This window comes from Myotis brandtii, unplaced genomic scaffold, assembly GCF_000412655.1.
Source record: "Myotis brandtii unplaced genomic scaffold, ASM41265v1 scaffold191, whole genome shotgun sequence".
Taxonomy (NCBI): Eukaryota; Metazoa; Chordata; class Mammalia; order Chiroptera; family Vespertilionidae; genus Myotis; species Myotis brandtii.
In genome coordinates this window covers 1028500-1050068 of record NW_005357115.1, presented here as the reverse complement: position 1 = coordinate 1050068, position 21569 = coordinate 1028500, and the positions used below count along the sequence as shown (strand labels likewise).

Below are 21569 nucleotides of genomic sequence, written 5' to 3'. Positions count from 1 at the left end.
ATGAGGGGATTTCATCCTATGTGCTTGCTTTGGCTTCTTTCTCTGTATGCCTTTCCTTTCTCTGTGATAACATCCGATCAATAAGCGGATGAACTCTGGCCGGTTTGGCTCAGTGGATAAAGCGTCAGCCTTCGGACTGAAGGGTCCTGGGTTCAATTCCGGTCAAGGGCACATACCTGGGTTGCAGGCTCCTCCCCGGCCAGGGCCCTGGTCGAAGCTCGTGCAGGAGGCAACCAATCAATGTGCTTCTCTCACATGGATATTTCTCTCTGTCTTTCCCTCTCTCTAAAAATCAATGGAAAAATATCCTTGGGTGAGGATTAAAACAACAAAACAAAACAAAAACAAAAACGGATGACGAACAAAACAGAGGCCCGGACATAACCCCTCTCCCAAACACACACTAGGGAAGGTCCCTTTTTAGTGAGTGCCTGGGCCACAGGTTAGCTACTGTAAAATAAGAGGTGCTATTCTCTCCCGACAGTGGGTTTTCCCATCACCTGAAACATCATTTACCAAGTGTCTATAACCAAGGAGAAAAACACCCCCAGAGTTTAGATCTGCATCAGCATTTCCCTCAAGATCTACTCAGGTGACAGCGTTTATGAAGGGCAAAGAGAAAGAAGGAGTTGAAGAACATGCCACAGGAGTATAAATTAATAGCCACAGGAGGCAGGGGCCTGGGACTATTGAACATCTTTGTATCACAAGCTTAGAAGCCATCCTAGGAGACTTGGCTGAAAGTCTATCGGAGGCTGACCAAATGAACCCAAGAAACTGCAATTGGTCAGATTACACATTTGGGACAAGCCCACACAGAATTCGGGGAATGATCTGACAAAAGGCCTTAGGCTTAGAATGTGGCCCCGAGTGTCCTTCACACCTGACACAGTGCGCCTGCAGGAGGCGCTCTTTCAGACGTGCTCAGCGCTCTCTGCTCCTGTGACACTGGGTGCAGTTAGGAGTCCTGGGTTTCTTTTTGGTACCATGATGATGATGAGAGACTTTTCTCTCTAGGAGCTCCAATTAAAAATAAGGAGGATTTTTATGACCTTAGGAAGACAGATTTCAAAAACAAACACACACACACAAACAAGGATTTGGGGTAGAAAGCAGAGGATGGGGATGGTGAGCCAAGTAACTGATGGAGTGAAACTCATTCATATGCAGGGAGAGCGATGTTAATCGCCAACCTCTGCCACGCAGTGACTTTCATGAGAGAGTTCTAATGGGTTTGAAGGGTGGAGGAAATAGCAGTAAAATGTTCTACGAGGAGCCTCATAGAATCACAGAAGGTAAGAGCTACAAGTGATCTTACAAATTACTCATTTTCAATCATGAGTTTATGATAAAATTTTCACTGGTCCACAGAAAATTGAGATATATTTGGACAATCTATCACATTTCTTTAAAAACCAAGGTGAATTCAATTTAAAGGATTGTTCTTTAGTCTGAGATTAAAATTTCCCCAGTTTTGTCATATTAAAATAGTTTTTTTTTTTAATGAAAAGACAGTGATTATAAATGGCAGTTTGGAATTTAAAAAATAAATGTAGTCTTTCTCTGTTCCTCATTATTATCACAATTATTTTTTTTTAAAAATGTATTGAAATATACATACATCCCAATTAGTTTTAATATTCCTATATATATGATAGTTTTCTAACTTGGGCAAAATGAAAAGTTGGGCACCCCCAGATAAGTCTCCCAAATTGTTGTTTAAATAAAATTTACTGGCCCATAAAATTGGATTGAGTTCAACATCCCTCCTATTTGCAGAAAAGAAAACGAGTGTGTAGAGAGCTTAACTGTTAAAGCAGAATCCAACCACGGAAAGTCCCCTCGCTAGTAAACAGCAAAGCTCAGACCAGAACCAGGGCTCTTGTCTTCCAGAGTCCAGAGTTCCTACATCCTACTCCACTTCACAGGTGTGCAGTGCTGGTGGAGTCTAGAATTTGATCCTAAAACCACTTACAGTGCAAAACTGAGGTGAAGCCCTGGCTGGGTAGTTCAGTAGGTTAGAGCATCGTTCTGATATGTCAAGGTTTTGGGTTTGGTCCATGGTCAGGGCACATACAAGAAGCAACCAATGAATGCATAAATAAGTGGAACAACAAATCAATGTTTCTCTCTCTCAAATCAATAAATTAAATAAAATAAAACTAAGATGAACACGATTTTATGCCGTCTGTTAGACAGCATGTGAAGCTCTGCTGTGCTTTGCCACAGTGATCTCTTACAGTCATGACAAATAATCTTTACACAACATGAATTACACATTTTTGTGTGATTTTGTCTAATCAAAACTCAATAGGACAGCATAAGATTTTGTAAATATACACAAATAAAGATGCACCTAGTTCATCACCTCTACTTATAAGCTGCTTAGTTCATTTTCTTATCAGTCACAGAACAGCCACCACCACTTGCAGTTCACAACGGATAGCTCAAATGCATCAATTCTGCATCGAGGACAAGACGGGCCAGCTTACTCAGGCCCGTCTATTGAGCTATGTCAATATCAAAAGATGACACATGTCACCAAGACAAATATAAAAAAGCCTTTAAAACCAACCCTGGAGCCAGGAAAACATTCAACACTATGATGCCAAAAATTTGAATCCATTTATCCTGATTTCTCATTCTTATTCTAATTAGTTTCATAGTCACTGTATTTATGGGTGTTTCTAATTCCTGCTGTTAACTGAAGTTGCTGTTTAGTATGCAGGCTCACATTCTTACCTTTTCCCTCCTACGCATTTTGATCTGGCAGCCATAAACACAACCCCATTGTTTTAAAGAGGCCAGAGTAGAACAAAAGGTCTTACCTAAAGTAAGGCCGGTGCTCAGTAAACTTAAAGTAATGTCTTGCTTAATGCCCTGGACTTTCTTTTTTTTTTTTTTTTGAAATAATTTTAGTTGTGAAAATAGTATATCTTTGTGTATCCTTCACCCACCTTTCTCTAATGTTAATATCTTACATGACTGTGGTACAAGATCACAACTACGAAGTTTAACCTGGGAACAGTGCTGTTAACTAAACTGTAGACCTCACTGGAATTTCACCCGAGTTCCCTAATGCCCCCTTTCAGCCTCAGGATCCAACCTGGAACCCCGCGTTGCCTTTTGTTGTCACATCTCCTTGGTGTCTCCTCTGTGACCGTTTCCCAGTCTTTCTTTGACTTTCATGATCTTGATACTACTGCACAGTACTGCTCAGTTATTTTGTAGTGGGGTTCATGGGATGTCTTCCCCTGGCTGGATTGAGGTTATGCATTTTGGACAGAATACTACACAGCCCTGACTGGTTTGGCTCAGTGGATAGAGTGTCGGCCTGCAGACTCAAGGGTCCCAGGTTCGATTCCGGTCAAGGGCATGTACCTTGGTTGTGAGCACATCCCCAGTGGGGGGTGTGCAGGAGGCAGCTGATCGATGTTTCTCTCTCATCGATGTTTCTAACTCTCTATCTCTCTCCCTTCCTCTCTGTAAAAATTCGATAAAATATATTAAAAAAAAAAAAGAATACTACACAAATGATGTGCTTTTTCAGTGCAGCGTATGAGGCGGAATGTAGTGTCTAAATGTCTCATTACTGGTGATGTAAACCTTGTGTACACACACATCCATGAAGTTTGATTTTGGCATCACTTCGCTTCCCCTTTTGATACTCGGCACTCCCCCTTCCACCCCACCCCCCAGCTGTGTCCCAGAGGTGACTTATCTGCATTTGTCCTGCTCGGGCTACAACTCATTCTACTCTTCCCTCTTCTATCAAAGACCACGTGTTCTATCAGTGCCCTGCATTTGTGAGGTAATGTTCAGGTAAATTTATCTCTGCTAAGGTGTTAACAAGTAACAGATTTACATTTTATTTATTTATTTTTTCAGATTCACATTTTAGTAAAGAACTGCTGGAACCTAAGGCTCGGCTAGACAGTGGTCGGCAAACTGCGGCTCGCGAGCCACACGCGGCTCTTTGGCCCCTTGAGTGTGGCTCTTCCACAAAATACTGACTTCTGCGCATGGGCCACGAAGTTTCAATCGCACTGTACGTGCGTGCCCGCACGTGGTATTTTGTGGAAGAGCCACACTCAAGGGGCCAAAGAGTCGCATGTGGCTCGCGAGCCACAGTTTGCCGACCACTGGGCTAGGATGACCAGAGGACCCCGTGTGTTTGGGACTGACCCTGTGTGTGCCTGTTGCCCTGGCTTAATCAGTAATTGCATCCTCTTTCCCTCTCAAAAGGGTCCTGGTTTCTCTGTTTAATAATATGGCCACCCAACCTTAACCAAAATAAATGACTAATCATAGGCATTTTGGTAGGCCAACAGGGAAAATAAATTTAGGTAAATGACGTTTCGATGTTTCTCGAATTGCACCCCAGCTCTATGTTCCTATAAAAAGTTAAAGTTCACCAACCTGTAGGAATCAGGGTTTCGTCCACAGGCAAAAAGGCATCGGCTTCTATAGTGACTTCATGGTCGTATATATTCGGGGAACCCTGGGAAGGAAGGGGTAGGGAGGAAGATTTAAAGCTTAGTCCTATTTCATATATTTGCTTTATAACTTCTCTTGCAGAAATGTTTTCAGGCATTGACAAAAACGTTAGACATCCCATGTGACCTCTGAGACGGCTGATACGTTCCTTGAAGTGTGGGTAGACAGGGCCTCAAAATAGCAGCTGATACATTTGGGAGAAGCTTTCAAGCGTGACCCCAGCATGCATGTTCTTTACTAAATGAAAGCATAACGGTGCAGAGTCAGGGAGACACCAGTAGTCTGAAAGCTTTTTGGATTTCGACTTTTATTAGCAGAGGGGTTTTTTCCACCTTCCTCACATGCTGGGAAAAACAAGAACAAGGGTCAGTGACCCATAGCACACAGGGCTGGATGGCCAAGGCCTCGCCTCCAGGCTCACCAGAGGTGAGGCACGTCACCCTTTCTCTGGCCCAATTCCCTGCCACACGACAGAAGCCTGGAAGTCAAAACTCGGGTCCCTGCTTTAGGGCGTTTTTCCGTCTCCATAAAGAGGCACCTGCTCTCCTGGGGGAGTCAAAGGCTGGTCAGTGGGCAGAGGCCTGTGGTCTAGTTCCAGCTCCCACTGAGTGGCCCCCGGGGAGTCACATAACCTCCTGGAATCTCATTTCCTTTTGTGTAAAACTGGGCTAACGGTGCCCCTACCTTTTCCAGGGCTCTTCTGAAGGACAGTTTAGTAAAGACGTGTTGCGTTGCTTGCAAATTGGAAGATGCACATGTACGTTTCTAATTTAAGGGATTATTTTGATTATTAATAGGAGTTTATTTTAAAGCTCCACAGCAGAAGATACGAAAAGGGAAACCTCAAAAATAAGCTAAACCAGTGGTCCTCAACAGGGGCTGATTTTGCCCCACCGGGGAAGAATTTGACAATGTCCAGAGACATTTTTTTTTTTAATTTAAATATTTTATTGAATTTTTACAGAGAAGAAGGGAGAGAGATAGAGAGTTAGAAACATCGATGAGAGAGAAACATCGATCAGCTGCCTCCTGCACACCCCCCAGTAGGGATGTGCCCGCAACCAAGGTACATGCCCTTGACCGGAACCAAACCCGGGACCCTTCAGTCCGCAGGCCGACGCTCTATCCACTGAGCCAAACCGGTTCGGCCAGAGACATTTTTGATGGTCAAGACCGGGGGTGGTAATGCTAATGGCATCTGGTGGGAAGAGACCAGGGATTCTGCTAAATGCTCTACAATGCACAGGACTGCCCCCGACCCCTGCAACAGGAATTACCTGGCCGAAATGTCAATAGTGCCAAGACTGAGAAACGCTGAGCTAAGCGACACTGATGGTTCTGCGGGTTCGAGAATCAGCAGAGAGAGGCAGAGCGCTGTGGTTAATGGAAAACAGGTTCTGTGGTCAGAAAGCCTCAGGCCCACAGAATCAAATGGAAAAGCCTGGCCCCAGCATGCAAGATTTTAGAGACCTTGAGACTCTATGTCTAAACATGGCAGAAACTGTTTGATTTGCTCTACTAAGAAGGTCTGTTTCTGAGGAACATCTCTTTTGTCCTCCTGGCAGGCACCTGCTGGGCAGGGGCAGGGATCGGTGGCAGGTCAGACTGGGCCAGAGGTTTCTCCTCTGCTTACACAACGATCTCAGCCACTTGTTTGGCCCCTGTTCTGACCTGGGAAGGCAGGTCCAACATGGGAGGGGCCTAGGGCAGCTGTAGACCAGAGGGGTCATCACCTGTGTGGCTCTTCCTACTGCCATCGCTCATGGCTCAGGGGTACAGCCAGCCCCAAGCAGGCCTCTGGGACTGAGGGGTGTCCCTTTCTGATGAGGGAAGAGAATTTGAAATAATTTTAGTAGTGAAACTGGCTCTACCTGTTCAATGCTCAGTTCAAGTTTGAGTAGTATTCCATTACGTGAATATATTACAACTTGTTTACCTATTTTCCTATTGACGGACTTTTGTGTTGTTCCAGTTTTTTACTATTATGAATAAAGGAATGTCCTGTTTCTGTTTGTTTTTTAACACTAAGGCAGAAAGAAAATGATTCACTATGAAAATCACACGCCCAACGAACTGATGAGTCTGAGATGTTAGCAAGAGGCCAGGGAGGAGAAGGAAAAAACCTTTATTAGGCACCATTAGGTCCTACTGGCTACTGGGTCACCGAGCAGCACTAACATTCCGTCATTGAAGGGAAGCATGCTTCACTTTATGACTCCTCTGACCGGGAATAATGCAATGGTCCACTCTGGTGGAATATTTCTGTTGGATTCATTTCCTCCCCGGCGGATGAAAATTTGGCAAGGAATGCTGATTCACAAACAGAACTTGAGGTCCATCTCTGAGCTTAGTGTTTGTTTTGGTGAACTTGGCTTGGCTGTGACTAGCCTGTAACATTAGCCATGCACAGAGCTCATTGTGGCCTGCGTGGGCTTTAAAGACTTCTTTTGTGCATTGCCACTACCACTGCCTTAATTCAGCTCTTATCGCCTCTAGCAGGAATAACAGACACCATTGGTTACTACCCAACCAAGCCATAGCAACTGCCTTACCAGCACCCTCCCGCTCCCCTGGGAGAACCCTGACCTGTGGCTTTTCCCTGTGCTAGGTTATAGATTCAGGGGAAGGACCCCTACCCTGGCCCCAGAGGGCTAATCCTGATTGGTCTAAGCCAGTGATGGCGAACCTTTTGAGCTCGGCATGTCAGCATTTTGAAAAACCCTAACTTAACTCTGGTGCCGTGTCACATATAGAAATTTTTTGATATTTGCAACCATAGTAAAACAAAGATTTATATTTTTGATATTTATTTTATATATTTAAATGCCATTTAACAAAGAAAAATCAACCAAAAAAATGAGTTCGTGTGTCACCTCTGACACGCGTGTCATAGGTTCGCCATCACTGGTCTAAGCCAATCCCGGTGGTCTAATTCCTTTGTTGGTGATTAGGTTGAACAGGGCACAGGGCACACTTTTGGTCAACAAAATGTAGGAAAAGTCTGGAGGGGAGCTTCTGGGAAAAGTTTTGCTTGTTTTTAAAAATGGAACATGAGAGATATGAAAAAAAAAGGAATAGGTCCTTTTTTGTCTCTAGATGTGACTATATGAAGAGGTGGTTTCTAGAGCAACCATCCAGTGACCATGAGAGGACAGCCTGAAGGCAAAGGCCACAGCACTGGAGAAGCAGAATGGAAAGACGGCAGAACCTGGGTCCTTGGTGACTACCTCCCCAGCCATCCGGAACCACAGTCACTGCTTGTCACCTCACGTTCCCCCAGGCCTGCTTTCACTGCTCTTTAGGTAAAATTTCAGCAAGAAACATGTTCTCCCAGTTTTGTGTTAGGCAAACACAGGAACAGCGAAAAAGAAAAAAACGCAAATAACTACAACCCACATAACTTTTCTATTCTCTGAAAAACACAGTTCTCCCTTCCTCTCAGGCCCCCAACACTCAAACTTAGAAGCGATGAGTCAAAGCCTGGCCCCAAGTAGAACAAAAGTACTATTAAGTTAAAAAAACAAAAAACAAAAGGAGAAAATATATAAGATGAGCTGACTACCTTAAATACCAAGTTTGGATCTATTTCCCTGGGGAGGGTTTAGGATGCATGATAATGTGTCTGTGGGGAGGGTAAGAGATATTCTGAAAACGCAGAGGTCCCTGACCCCCGGCCTAGTTAGACTGACCGTCCACTCTTACCTGACAACCCCTGCCCACCCTCAACCCTGGAGCTAGTGGCTGTGGAGTCCAGCTGCACTTACTAAGACAGTTACGGAAGGGAGTTGACACTGACCACCCTTCTAGTGGGGCCTGTGATCTGGGAAACTATTCAGCCTATGCTAAGAGATTCAGAAATACCTGTCACTTCAGGGATGGGAAGGGTGTATAATTCTGGTCAGGAGGGTTCTCTGCCAGGGAAATAGGAAGAGCCTCGGTGAATCTTACATTCCCATTAAGTCTCCTCCATCGGAACACTTTGGCAGATGTGATACTTCACACATCATTTCTCTTTCTAGTCCTGAATCTTTTCCTTTAGGCCACCCCTGCTTATAAAATTGGATGTCTAAGTAGATAGAAATGTTGAAAACAGTAAAAAAACCACCATGATCTGCTACCTACATTAAACCATAAATATTTTGTTCTATTTTCGTCAAGTTTCTTTCTGAACTTATTTTGAAAAGTAGGGCCTTTATGTTTATTATTGCAGAGCCTTTTATGGCTGGGCGTGTTTGTTTTGTTTTTGTACTTTGGTGTGTCTTTAAGATCTCAAGAAAGATGGTGGGAGTTCCTGAAGATAAGGAGAGAGCAAGTGAAGAAACATCTTTCTTATTTTTAAAGGGAGGACTTTGGAAAGTTTATCAGAACCAATTAACTCAAGCTATTTGAAAAGATCCTAGGAAAAAAATCAGATCATCAGCAAACTCCTAAGAGAGTGTGAAAATGCAAGCTATTACTAGCTGGCTGTGAACATCATCTCGTGATAGAAAATCATGCCAAAGTGAGTGATTCAAGTACAGTAGACGCTGATGAGTTCTTCAGATGAACAGGAAGTAATAGATATAATCTGCAGAATTTAGCTAAGCTTTTTGTATTCTGTCTCATGCAATCGCCTCCTCAACAAGCTAAAATATTAGCATTAGGAGGGAATGAGGTAGTTTAGAAATTACTTAATGGGGGTTGTAATGTCCCTACCCCACTCTCAGGGTGGGCCACACAGTAGGAGCACACAAATATTCTCAGCATATCTAAAGGGCTTGGGCAGAGCACATTCCCAAAGGTCCAAGGGTAGAAAGCACTTTTCTTGGAAGTAATTTTTTAGGGGAAGGGGGTGTAGGAGTGAAGTAGGTGAAGCAAATGTAAGTACACGTTGTTAGTTGAGAGGGAATTCTTAAAATCGCTAGTTAGTTACCTGAGCATATGGGAAACTTAGTTCTCTTGGCAGCAGAACATACTCATCCTATCTTTCCCTATAACTTTCATTTATTGAGCACCTACTATGAGCCAGATGCTTTGCTGGGCAATGTCATCAGCATGGGGGTGACCCCATCACCAGGGTAATTTCATGCTGGGTTGGTCTCTCCAGTCACTCCCCCAGCTCATTCCACAAAGCACATTGCAGGAGAGAAGAGGCAAGGTCACTCACCTGGCCTGCCAGGTTGAAATAAGAATGGTTGGTCAGGTTGACGGGTGTGGTCTGACTGGCCTGCGCTCGGTAGTTGATCACGAGCTCCCCACCATCCAGCGTGTATGTTACCCAGACTTTTAACTCCCCAGGGTAACCTTCCTCACCGTCCGGACTGACCCGGGAGAACTGGACGCCATTTGACAGCACCTGAGGGGTCCAGAGGACCTAGAAAAAAAGTGTTTTCAAAGCTGTTTAGTCACTCCAATCCCAAGCTAAATGCCACATTTCAATATCAAAGACAACTGGTTCCAGGAAGGGAGACGATGATACAACCCATAAGGTTGAAAATAATAGCCTAGATGTTAATTATTCCAAAATCCTGTTTTAAACAGAATTGGAGAGAAAAGAGATTTTCTCTTTACCTACTCACACTTCCCATACTCTTTCCCCCTGAATTTATACATATGTGTCTACAGTATTTTCTTCCCCTACTTTGAGACTTTTTTGTTGAAATCTTAGCAGTACATTCTGAGTGTCATATAGTGATATCTGCTATCTGCTAATAGTATTAAAAATAACCTTGCCCAGCTGGCGTGGCTCAGTGGTTGAACATCCATCTGTGAACCAGGAGGTCACGGGTTCGATTCCCAGTCAGGGCACATGCCCGGGTTGCAGGCTCAATCCCCAGTGAGGGGAGAACAGGGGGCACTTTGCAGACATGAGACTGTCATTGTTGAGTGCTCACCAGCCGCTGACCTGGTGCTTTTATGTAAATCATTTCACAAGGTAAGGATTTGGTGGGACCAAAAAAATTATCATCTTTGCAGGTCAAAATAGTTGAACAGTGGCAATTTCACATGGTTCCAATTAATATTATTACTCCCATTTTACAGATGAGTAAATTGAGTTCAGTGGAGTTAACTTGCTCACTTCTACCTCCCACACCCCAGGGGAGTGGAGTAGAAACCTTTAATACGTCATGCCCACTGTTTAAAGGGGGTGTGTGTGTGTGTGTGTGTGTGTGTGTGTGTGTGTGTCAAGTCATACACGTAATTAGTGATAGAGCTAGGATTCAAATTCAGGTCTACATTATAACACATCTTGGTTTCAGTGGATGTTTTGTTCAAATCTCCATGAGTATATGATTTTTTAAAAGGAAATAAAGAATTCAAATGAAAAAAAAAAATCTCTATGAGTTGAGACCAAACACTGTCATTCCAAATAGACTTAAAAGATAACAAGTCCTTTGGCCTGAGGAATGGCCATGAGCCCAGGCTGTGCCCCCTCCCCCTCTTCCCCCACCCCCACTCCTGGCTGCACCTCTCAGTGACATTGCATTTGCCAGGAAGGGGAACCCAGCGGGAATGGGGGACTCTGCCTTCACCGATGGTGAAAGCAGCTGGTGCCTGAAACAAGTTCACTGACCTTAGAAACAAATTAATTTTAGACCCTAATTACCTCCCAGGAAGATTGAATTTTCAAGACACTGAACACACAAAGCCTGTCATATATGTGATTAAAGAAGGAAAGAAGAAACTCCCGAATGGAAAATTTTAGGAATAAAAAAACTTGAAATGTTCTTAACTTGCTACCTTGTTTTTCTCCTTTAGAGAAAGAACACAATGGAAAGATTTTTGTGTAAACCAATATGATCAGATAAGTATAATACCGTGGGAAGTGTCATTCCTATTCATGGAAGGATTTCCCTAGCCCTATCGTTTCCAGATTTCCATAAAATTTCCTGATTTGCACCTTTAGGCCTACTTCTCCCATTTCTAATCCTGTCAGGTTCTTCAAATTTCATCTTTAGAAAACACATACCTCCAAAAGAACAATTATTCCGTAACTGTTGAGATCAAACACAGCTGAAAACGAAGTTCATCTGATACTGCTCATGGTACTATATCAAAACCTACTGTTCAAAAACTTTCCATAATAACATTCCAAGTGTTCCCCCGCTTCTCTCTGGGCTGTTGCACAGCCATGCTCTCCAATATCAACACAGTGAATGAAATGCTATCCTTTCTTCAAGGGCAGTTCAAGTCCCACCTCCCCCGTTGCTATGCATTTGTCCATGCCCAGTTCCTCTATCACACCACTGGCGTCTATATTATGGGCTTATACCAGTGGTTTATGGAAGGGTCCCGCTCCCTCACTGTACTGTGAGCCTCAGAAAGCCCCATCCTCTGATGTGCCCTGGTTCACAGAAGGGGCCCAGTAGGCACATTGCATTCAAGAATATGTGTACATGCACACTCGCCATTTGCTACGTTCATACAGGGCATACATGTTAAGCAACACCACAGAAAGTACCGCCGTGGGCGAGAGGGAACAGGAACAAGCAGGAACACGGTGCTGTTCTGAGGCTCTACTCAAGATCCCTGTCCGCACAGAGCTGGGCCTAACTTCTCTGGTTGCGGTTTGCCCACAGACTGGGCATATGCCAGGGACCCTCTGGCTCTGTGCCTCCCTGGCCGAGGACGCCCATCGTGGAGGAAAAGGGAACTGACGGGGCAGTCTGGTTCTGGGCCACAGACAGGAAGCTGGTGGGACAGGGGTAGCAGGGTAACCAACTTCTTCTCCGGGAGAGCTGGCGGTCAGGGGCAGAAAGAAATTGTGGTCCTTAACTGCACACATGTTCCTGTCTTCTCTGGCTCTTCGCTAGGAAATCACCTGGCGGTGTGTTTGAAAGGCAAGTGAACTACCGGAAGGATCTCCCTCACAGCCTGGAATGAGACCAGTAAGAGAGTCTCTGGGGGTTGACCAGCAGACGCACCCAGGGAGGGGGCAGGAGGCCAGGCGTCCCTGCTCAGGGCGAAGCTGTTGGGTCAGTTTGCTTTCCTCGCCTCGTTTTTCCCGGACTCTCTGGGGGAGTGGGAGTTTTAATGTGGAAAAGGGGAACTGGGGAGGATAGGGGATATTTTGGGGGCATGGAGAGGTAGGCCTGAATGCAGCAGAGCTTAACCACAGATACAGGGGTGCGTGCCGGATTGGGGGCACCCACAGTGGTGGCCGAGGTGGAGAGCAGCAGTTGTGAAGGAATGAGGCCTCTGGCCAGGCAGCCCAACTTAGGAGCATGTGGCCTTTTGGAGCCTCAGATTTCTCATTTGGGGATAATACAGGTTCTAGTAAGGGCGAGAGACAACACATGAAAATACCTTGGGCAGTAAGTGGTCAGTATCATTCCAATCTACTTTCCTGCTGTGCTTACGGTCAACTCCACTCCCTGGTCCAACCCTGACGAAGTCGTTCCCTGTCTTCCTAAGTCAAGGTCACTGTCCTCTCATAGTCAGAGGAGTTAGGCAAGGATGGGTCCTGAGACAGCCAGCGCACCTGCTCCTCCGAACCACGGAGCAGCGTCTTTCCTGAATCACCTTCCCACGCACTTGCTCCAGGGCCTAGGGTTGCGCCTGGTAAACAGCAGGGATGCTCGAAGGCCCTGTGTGAAGTGTGCCAGGTGAGGACTCAGTGCCCCCGCCCCAACTCACCTTATCAAACCCTCTGACTCCTCCATGCAGACTGTTGGGCCCATTGTTGATGGCCAGCTTATACTCCTTCCCGTCCACTGTGAATGTTCCCTTGGCAATTCGATTGGCCACCCTGCCAACCACGGCTCCAAAGTAGGGCTGCTTCTGGAGGTACCCTGCAAGGACAGGGGATGACAGTTTTGTAAACTTCAAACTGAAGGTGAGGCTCACACTGCTAGCCACCACTTTCTCCTGAGGGCAGCTGCAAAGGAACAACTTGGGTATACCCTCATGGCAGCACAGAAAATGGTGTTCTCTACACATGACCTTTCCCCTTTCCAGAGTGGTAAACATTTTTAAAGAATGTTATAAAGCACAAAGAAGACACTTAAACCATCCTAACCTCATCACCAGACAGAATTACTGGTTTAAAAATTTTTTTTTTTAATCAACTGATTTTAGACAGAGATAGAGTGAGACATCACATTGCGGTTCCACTTATTCATTGGTTGACTCTTGTATGTGCCCTGGCGGGGATGAACCTACAATCGTGGCGCTGGGAGGATGTGCTAACTAACTGAGCTACCTGGCCAGGGCAGAACCACTGTTACTATTCTTACGCACATCCTCTGTCTTCTAGTATATGCATACGGGTGATTTTCTTCTTTTTATAAAACAGAGGGGTCTTAGTGTACATGCTGCTTTGTAATCTGCTTCCCCCCTCCCCCCAGGCCAATCAATTTTCTTAGTTACATTTATGTGTAGTCTTGAAAAGAAACTATCTTATCTTTCTTCTCTTTTCATTAAAAAAAATCATGTAATTAGTACATCAAATGTCCTTTAAAGAGTGTTAAATAATACACAAGAATATAGAGTAGGCTTGCCAGAGGAGCTGTAGGACACCCAGTAGTTAAATCTGAATTTCAGGTAAATAATGAAAACATTTTAGTATAAGTATGTCCATATTATTGTTATACATGGCACATACTTACATTTAAAAAATGTTATTTAGCCCTAACCGGTTTGGCTCAGTGGATAGAGCGTCAGCCTGCGGACTCAAGGGTCCCAGGTTCGATTCTGGTCAAGGGCATGTATCTTGGTTGCGGGCACATCCCCAGTGGGGAGTGTGCAGGAGGCAGCTGATCGATGTTTCTAATTCTCTATCCCTTTCCCTTCCTTTCTGTAAAAAAATCAATAAAATATATTTAAAAAAAATAAAAGTGTTATTTATCTGAAATTCCTATTTAATTGGGCATCCTGTATTTTTCTTTGCTGAATCTGGCAACCTCAATAGAGTAAAACATGAAAGTTCTCCTCCACCTCTCAGCTCCTCTGCTTCCTGGTAAACTGCTAACAGTTAGGCATATACACTTACTTTAAAAAACACACATTCTATATATAGAGAATTATACACGCTGTTTTGCTACATTTTCAGTTATCAAATGTCTTAAGGTCTCTCCATGTGGCTACATGGCATATTGATGAGAATAAACTGTTGTCAGTATTTTTTTGGGGGTGGGGGGGGGCGGGGGAGGAGTAAAAGAAAGATAGCTAGTGTCCTGTACTTACAACTTGGTGCCTGGGTATATTACAGTACTTTCCTTCTCTTTAAGTTCCTCTGCGCTATAATTTTCTAGCTTAGATTACATTGGCAGAGATTAAGGTTCGGAGGTAGTTTGTTTTTTTGTATTATCACCAAGATTGCTTTCTACTCTATTTTTCACTCAGAGGCCCTCGAATTCCATTCCCCTTTCTGCAGTCCTGTGTACCCATCACATCTACTGTGGATCAGAAAAGCATGCAATTTAAGCCTATGCACTATTTTTACCACAGCTGGAGGGGCTCTTAGGACATGGACCCTGAACCGATTAGGCCAGTTGCAGGTTACAGGTTCCCATTACTCAACTGGTTGGGCCTAACCGAAGCATTCATCTTCTCTTCCAGGTCTTTCCTGGTTCACTTCTTGCTAATCTGCAGGTCCTCAGAGTCCTGACCATAGACTGTCGTCACAGCTAACACTGCGCTTTCAAAGTCTCAGCCACTTTCTAAATGCTGTACATTTAACTCATTTCATCCTCAGAATGCTTCCATAAGGTAGACACTATTATTAGCAGGTGTGGAAACCGAGAACAGAAAGGTGAAGTAACTTGCCCCCAAACATACAGCTAGTTATGGCCAAACCAGGATTTGAATGCAGACACTCTGGCTCCTAAATACTTGTTCTTGTGCATCACATGACTTCCAAAACACAAGGCTTTCTGATTAGTTGATCTTACTACCATATCTCAGCACAGGCAGGCTGATCTTATCAGCTCCCACCTTTCTCCCACTCTCCTCTCTTCCTGAAGCTGTAGCTTTAAAACCCTAACACTGGATAACCAAAAGGAGTCCCCAAGGGCCAGACAACCTTTTCTTGGTTTTTGTTTTTAATAGACTTTATTTATTTATTTTTTAAAATATGTTTTTTACCGATTTTAGAGAGAGAGGAAGGGAGAGGGATAGAAACACTGATGAGAGAGAAACATCAACATCGATTGGCTGCCTCCTGCACACATCCTGCTGGGGATCAAGCCTGAAACCCAGGCATGTGCTCTGAGTGGGAATCAAACCTGTGACCTCTTGGTGCACGTGTCAACACTCAAGCACTGAGCCACACTGGTGGGACACTTTAGAAAAATCAAGAAAACTTTCAGAAAAATTGAGCTGAAGATAGAGATTCCCAAATAACCCCTGCCCTCACACATGCATAGCCTTCCCCATTATCAGCATCCCCCACCAGAGTGGTACATTTATTACAATTGTAATAAATTTGTGCACTCGGGGTGTGGGGGGGGTCCCTCAGTCCGGCCTGTGCCCTCTCGCAGTCTGGGACCCCTCGGGGGATGTCCACCTGCTGGCTTAGGCCCACTCCCCGGGGGATTGGGCCTAAGCTGGCAATCAGACATCCCTCTGGCAGCCTGGAGCCCTGCATTGAGCGTCTGCCCCCTGGTGGTCAGTGTGTGTCATAGTGACCAGTCATTCTCAGTTGTTCTGCTGTTAGGGTAAATTTGCATATTACCCTTTTATTATATAGGATGAGTCTACATTGACACATCATCATTACCTAAAGTCCATAGCTGACATTAGTGTTCACTCTTAGTGCTGTATATTATATGGGTTTGGACAAATGTATCCTCCATTATAATATCATACAGAGTATTTTCACTGCTCCAAAAATCTTCTGTGCATTGCCTATCTATCCCTCCCATCCCCCTAGTCCCTGGCAACTACTGATCTTTTTTACTGTCTCCATAGCTTTGCCTTTTCCAGAATGTCATATAGTTGGAATCATACAGTATGTAGCCTTTTCAGATGGGCTTCTTTCACTTAGTAATATGCATTTAAGGGTCCTTCCTGTCTTTTTTTTTTTTTTTTTTTTTGTGGCTTGATAGCTCATTTCTTCTTAGCACTGAATAATATTCCATGATCTGGATGTACCCCAGTTTATTTATCCATTCACCTACTGAAGGACATCTTAGCAATTATGAATAAGCTGCTATAGATATCCCATGTGCAGGTTTTTGTGTGGGCGTAAGATTTTAGCTCTTTGAGAAAATACCAAGGAGCATGACTGATGGATCATATGGTTAGAATATGTTTAGTTTTGTAAGAAACTACTAAACTGTCTCCCAAAGTGGCTGTGCCCTTCTGCATTCCCATCAGCAATGAATGAGAGTTCCTGCTGCTCCACATCCTAGCTGCTATTTGGCATTGTCCGTGTTCTGAGCTTTGGCCATTCTATTAGGTCCTGTTTTACTTTGCATTTCCCTGATGATATATAATGTGGAGCATTGGTTTGTTTTTCAGGAGCTGAAAAATGCAAAGAAAGCAGAATTTCTGTTCAAAAATTGTTTGGCTGTATGTACCGCAGACAGCCCAAACCTTAGCCAGAGTACCTTAAAGTCTCAAACAAAATTGCTCACTAGTCTCGGTCAACGCCCCCTCACCCTCACCCTGATTCACTTTCCTTTGGCTTTTTGAGGAAAACAAACATTACTTTAATTGACGAGCACTTTAAGCTTCCCACATATTTTATATATTTTTCAATGGTTGCTGGTTGTCCCAGATGAATCTCCATGCTATTTTTTTTTTTTTCAGTGCTAACAAAGTGAAATAAAAAGTTCAAGTACTGTGAGGGAAGGTATTTGGGAGCAAATGAAGGAAAGAAGATAAAAACTATTACTTGTTCACCACAGTCAGATACTATCACAGCCAACAGCACATTTAATCATCATTATCCACTTGTTTCGGAGAGGAAATAGGTCTGGAGAGGTTAAACAACTTGCCCACGGTCACACAGCTTTCAGGGACAAAGCAGATTTAAACCAGGAATCCTCAATACTCCCTTAAGGGCACTCTGGGGCATCTGTAATATTAAACTGCAGCCTCTAAACTGGTCCCCTTTCCTCCAGGGTAACCCCTCTTATGAACTCAGGTTTTCCAAAAACACTATAGCTATTTTTTTCTAGTTTTTCCATAATGGCTCTCATGACAGTAATAGCTGGGTGTCTGGTGGTAACTGGGGGGAAGATGGAGGGGAAGGAGTTGCATTGATTGTATGGGTAGGTTGTTTGTATCTGTGGCTTATAAGCAAATGTTCTCATCACAGGTTTGGAAAGAAGTCATAATGATTGCAGGTGGGACATGCAAATGAAAAACATTTAAAAATGTTTTAAATACAAAATATGGCAGAAAAACTCACGGGAGGCGTGACTGATTTTCCCAGCCCGTCACTACAAGACCATGTGATTTACCTCTTTAAAATTCTACAGAAGAAAGATCGCATTTACCCAAGGAGGAATTGAACTGTTCTGACCTCAGGTCATGGCCATCATCCAAGCAGTTTATATAATCTTCCTGGGAAATTGGCGATAGTTCATTCACATCAATCTGGCAGTTACAAAAGGACCACGTCTCACGGAATTATCCACGCTCAGCTCTTCCCAGTGGCTCAAAACATTTTAGGGGACACGGTAATGAAGGTAACCCCTTGCTCTGTCACATCTTATTGCTTTAAGTTATTTGCCTCAGTTTGTTTCTTTAACACTTATGTACTCAGACATTCTTAGACTACATAGTGAACATTACGTCTCCTTCCTATCCCTGTACCCCAGCTACCCAGAGTCTTTGCTTAAGGGCAACCACTGTTGCCGATTTCTTAACATGGGTTTTAATACACTAGAATTGATCAAAATAGCAGCAGAGAGCCATTTCATAATTCTGTTATGCGCAGTTTAACGATGGGGACACATTGAGAGATTTTACCTTTGTGCAAACATTATAGAATGCACTTACGCAAACCTAGATAGTATAGCCTGCTATACACCTAGGCTATGTGGTTGGTATACTACTGTAGTGTGGTCCGACCTTGACCAAAATATTGTTATGCAGCCATAACTGTATTCTGATTGAGACAATTATGCTTCCTGTTATGAAGTCTTCCTTATTTTTGGCAATACTAAAGGAATACACACACACACACACACACACACACACACACACTGACTCATACAGAGGGAAAGGGGCTTAGATAGTATAGCCTGCTATACACCTAGGCTATATGGTTGGTATACTACTGTAGTGTGGTCCGACCTTGACCAAAATATTGTTATGCAGCCATAACTGTATTCTGATTGAGACAATTATGCTTCCTGTTATGAAGTCTTCCTTATTTTTGGCAATACTAAAGGAATACACACACACACACACTCACTCACACTGAAGGACAGGGCCTTATAAAGGGAACAAGGGGGCTGCCTGCCATAGCCTTGAAGATGGCTGAATATATTAGAAAGTATTGCTTGATATTCTCAGGGCTTTTTTCCAACTTCTCTTTTGAAAACAGCTTGATTTTCTTTTAACATAAATTATTTAAATTATAGCATAGAAATGAAAATGTCTCTCTCGCTGCTCTTTGTGAAGCCTGTGACGCATTCTGGTTAAGAAAATTCTATTTAACTTTCCCAAGAGATGTTAATTACATGGAGGGCAATACAATACAAGCCAGGGGATCAGTTTTTTTTTCTTCTCCCTTTTAAGAACAATTGGGAATATTTTCTTTCACTCAGACTCCCACGAGTCATAGACTCATGGAGACAGTTGTATAAATGCCCTCACAAAATCGGCACTTCTATGCCAGTGCTTCCCCGGTGCCATGTTATCATGACACATATTTCATATGAATTCCAGAAAGCTACCTTGTGCTTTAAGATCCATGTAACTCACATCAGAACTAAAAATGATATGAACAGTGTGTGTGTGTGTGTGTGTGTGTGTGTAGAGGGAGGGCAGTTACATCCTGAATAGTGATAAGGCCGAGATAGAAATGAGATGATAAAAACAGGTGCTCTTAGCTTATCGTCTCCAGTTCTTTACTGGTTCTGCAATTGTAGGCCAAGTACCCAATTCTTTGACTCCATGGGCAATTTTGCACCAGTCAAGTAAACTCTTTATGGTTTGTTTCAGCCTAGAAAATGGTTATGCTAGTGACAAGAGAGAGGTGACTCAGCAAAATGAGGAAGCCTCTTTTGTCATTTGTCAACCATGCTTCTTGCCTTCTGACTTTGAAGACAGATGCGAACACCCACCTCCAGAAATTCAAGGGGATATGGAGCTGATTTCCCCCACATCCCTGTACTTTCCTACACTGGAGTCTCCTGTAATAGATTTGCTGAAGTTACCAAAGAAATTCTGCCGAAGATTACCTACTCCCTCTCCAAGATGACCTACCCCCTCTCCAAACCAAGCAGTGGAAGCTCCAACACAGATTAAGACAACTAGAGGGCAAGGAATAGGATCCTCAGGGATATTCTGATAATACATTTTGATAAGGAAATGGGAAGCAAATTTCAGGTTCCTAAGGGAAACCCAATACTCTCAAGAGTTTTCTGTTGACATCCAACTCTGAGCCATGCTACATATCTAAAGAACCAGACAGAAGGACACGCCTAAAAGAAAACCTCAAACCTCCTCTCTAAGCAGCTTGTTTCCACCTTTGCCACTGGGCAGAGGATATCAATTCTCAACGGTGTCCCTTTGCCAACTTTATTTCAGACCTCATTTCCTGTCCAGTGGCACCCCTACTACCAAGAGAACACTAGGTATGCTCTCCTTTATTGCCATCAAACTGCGATTGTAATTATTTATTTATGCAATTATTTGGCTAATGGCTATGTCCCCAGCTAAACTACAAGCTGTATGAGGTTGGGGACCTCGTCTGTCTCATTGGATGAGGTAACTGGATTAACAGTTTTTAAATGCATGTAGTAATATACGATCTTAATTGCCCACGGATTCCAAGAGGATAAAAGTCCACCCTAGCTAGGAGAAGACCTCATTTCTAGACCATGAGTAGGTCTTCCGCGTTCCATTCTGTACATGGTCCCTGAGCAGCCAGAGCCTGCTGGGCACTAACCCCACCCAGACCCAAGTGGATAAGCTGTCTGCATCCCCTGAGACAACCATGCCTCAAAGAGACTCTGATCCAGGAAAAAGGAAGTAGAAAACGCACGTCTTTGATTTTCCTTGTTGCGAAAGGGCCAGAGGGAGGAACTGGGAGCCACACCCCCTCCAGCCTGCCTTTTCCTCTTCAGCTCTGACAAAGACCAGGCGGTTCAAAGATCGCTCCAGGGTTTCTGGAGTTTTATCTGACCCTCGACTGACTTTTTAAATCAATGAGGCAAAGCCTGAATGGATAACCAGAGGCCAAGTCCTATCGCTGTTCATTCTGTCTTTTCCCGAGCACTGGGTACAACACAGAGAGTGAGCGGGACGCAAGCATTCCTGACCCGCACGTCCCAAGCTCGGGCCCTTCCCCTCGGTCCCTGCTCCCGGAGCAGCCCCATCCCGGCCGCGGGCAGGGTGGGCCTGAGGCCCGCCCGCAACCGGGGCAGAGTTTAACCCACCTTCCAACTCGGCAAAGCCCAGCACTACATCTGAGGCTCTGCCCTGCCTGTCTTTGACCTCCAGGGCCGAGATGGTGCAACCCCAAGAGAGGATGTCCACTCTCAGCTGGTCTGACTGCAGCCGGAACTTCTCCACTGTCCCTGCCCCCGAGGGCAGCTCTCCAAACACGGATCTGGTCACCGAAACCATGGGGAAAGCAGGGTGTGCTGGGACTCCTGGCCCTTCCAACTCCTGCAGCCGAAGTGGGAGCGACAGAAGTTTACTGGGAAAGGGGTGGGACCCGGCTCAGACTCCTCCCCTTCCTTGCCTGGATTTGGGGAGTGACCACTCCTGCAGAAAATACCCCCTGCGGCCTTTCTAATCTTTTCGTTGCCAAGGGTCACCTAAATGCAAAATTTCCAACCGTGCTTTTGGTTCTTTTCCTTTGCTAACCTTGGCTGCATTGCATGTTGGGAATGGTAGTCTTTGGAAGATGAAGTTGCATTTTGGGGCTTGTAGTTTTTCTAAACCCAATCCTGAACCTACAGGATTCT

The 21569-nt window shown here is 44.3% G+C and overlaps 1 protein-coding gene across 1 annotated transcript in view; it reads right to left on the bottom strand.

Annotated features, from left to right (window-relative positions):
- GALM (galactose mutarotase (aldose 1-epimerase)) overlaps positions 1-21319 on the bottom strand; it is a 43404-nt gene extending 22085 nt beyond the window's left edge. The window contains exons 1-4 of the mRNA XM_005864725.2: positions 21036-21319; positions 13114-13268; positions 9644-9850; positions 4420-4501 (exon numbers count right to left, since the gene is read on the bottom strand). Of these exons, the coding sequence (XP_005864787.1) occupies positions 4420-4501; positions 9644-9850; positions 13114-13268; positions 21036-21225 (634 nt within the window). The 5' untranslated portion in view covers positions 21226-21319. The remainder of the gene's footprint in view (positions 1-4419; positions 4502-9643; positions 9851-13113; positions 13269-21035) is intronic.
- Between the last annotated feature and the right edge of the window lie 250 nt (positions 21320-21569).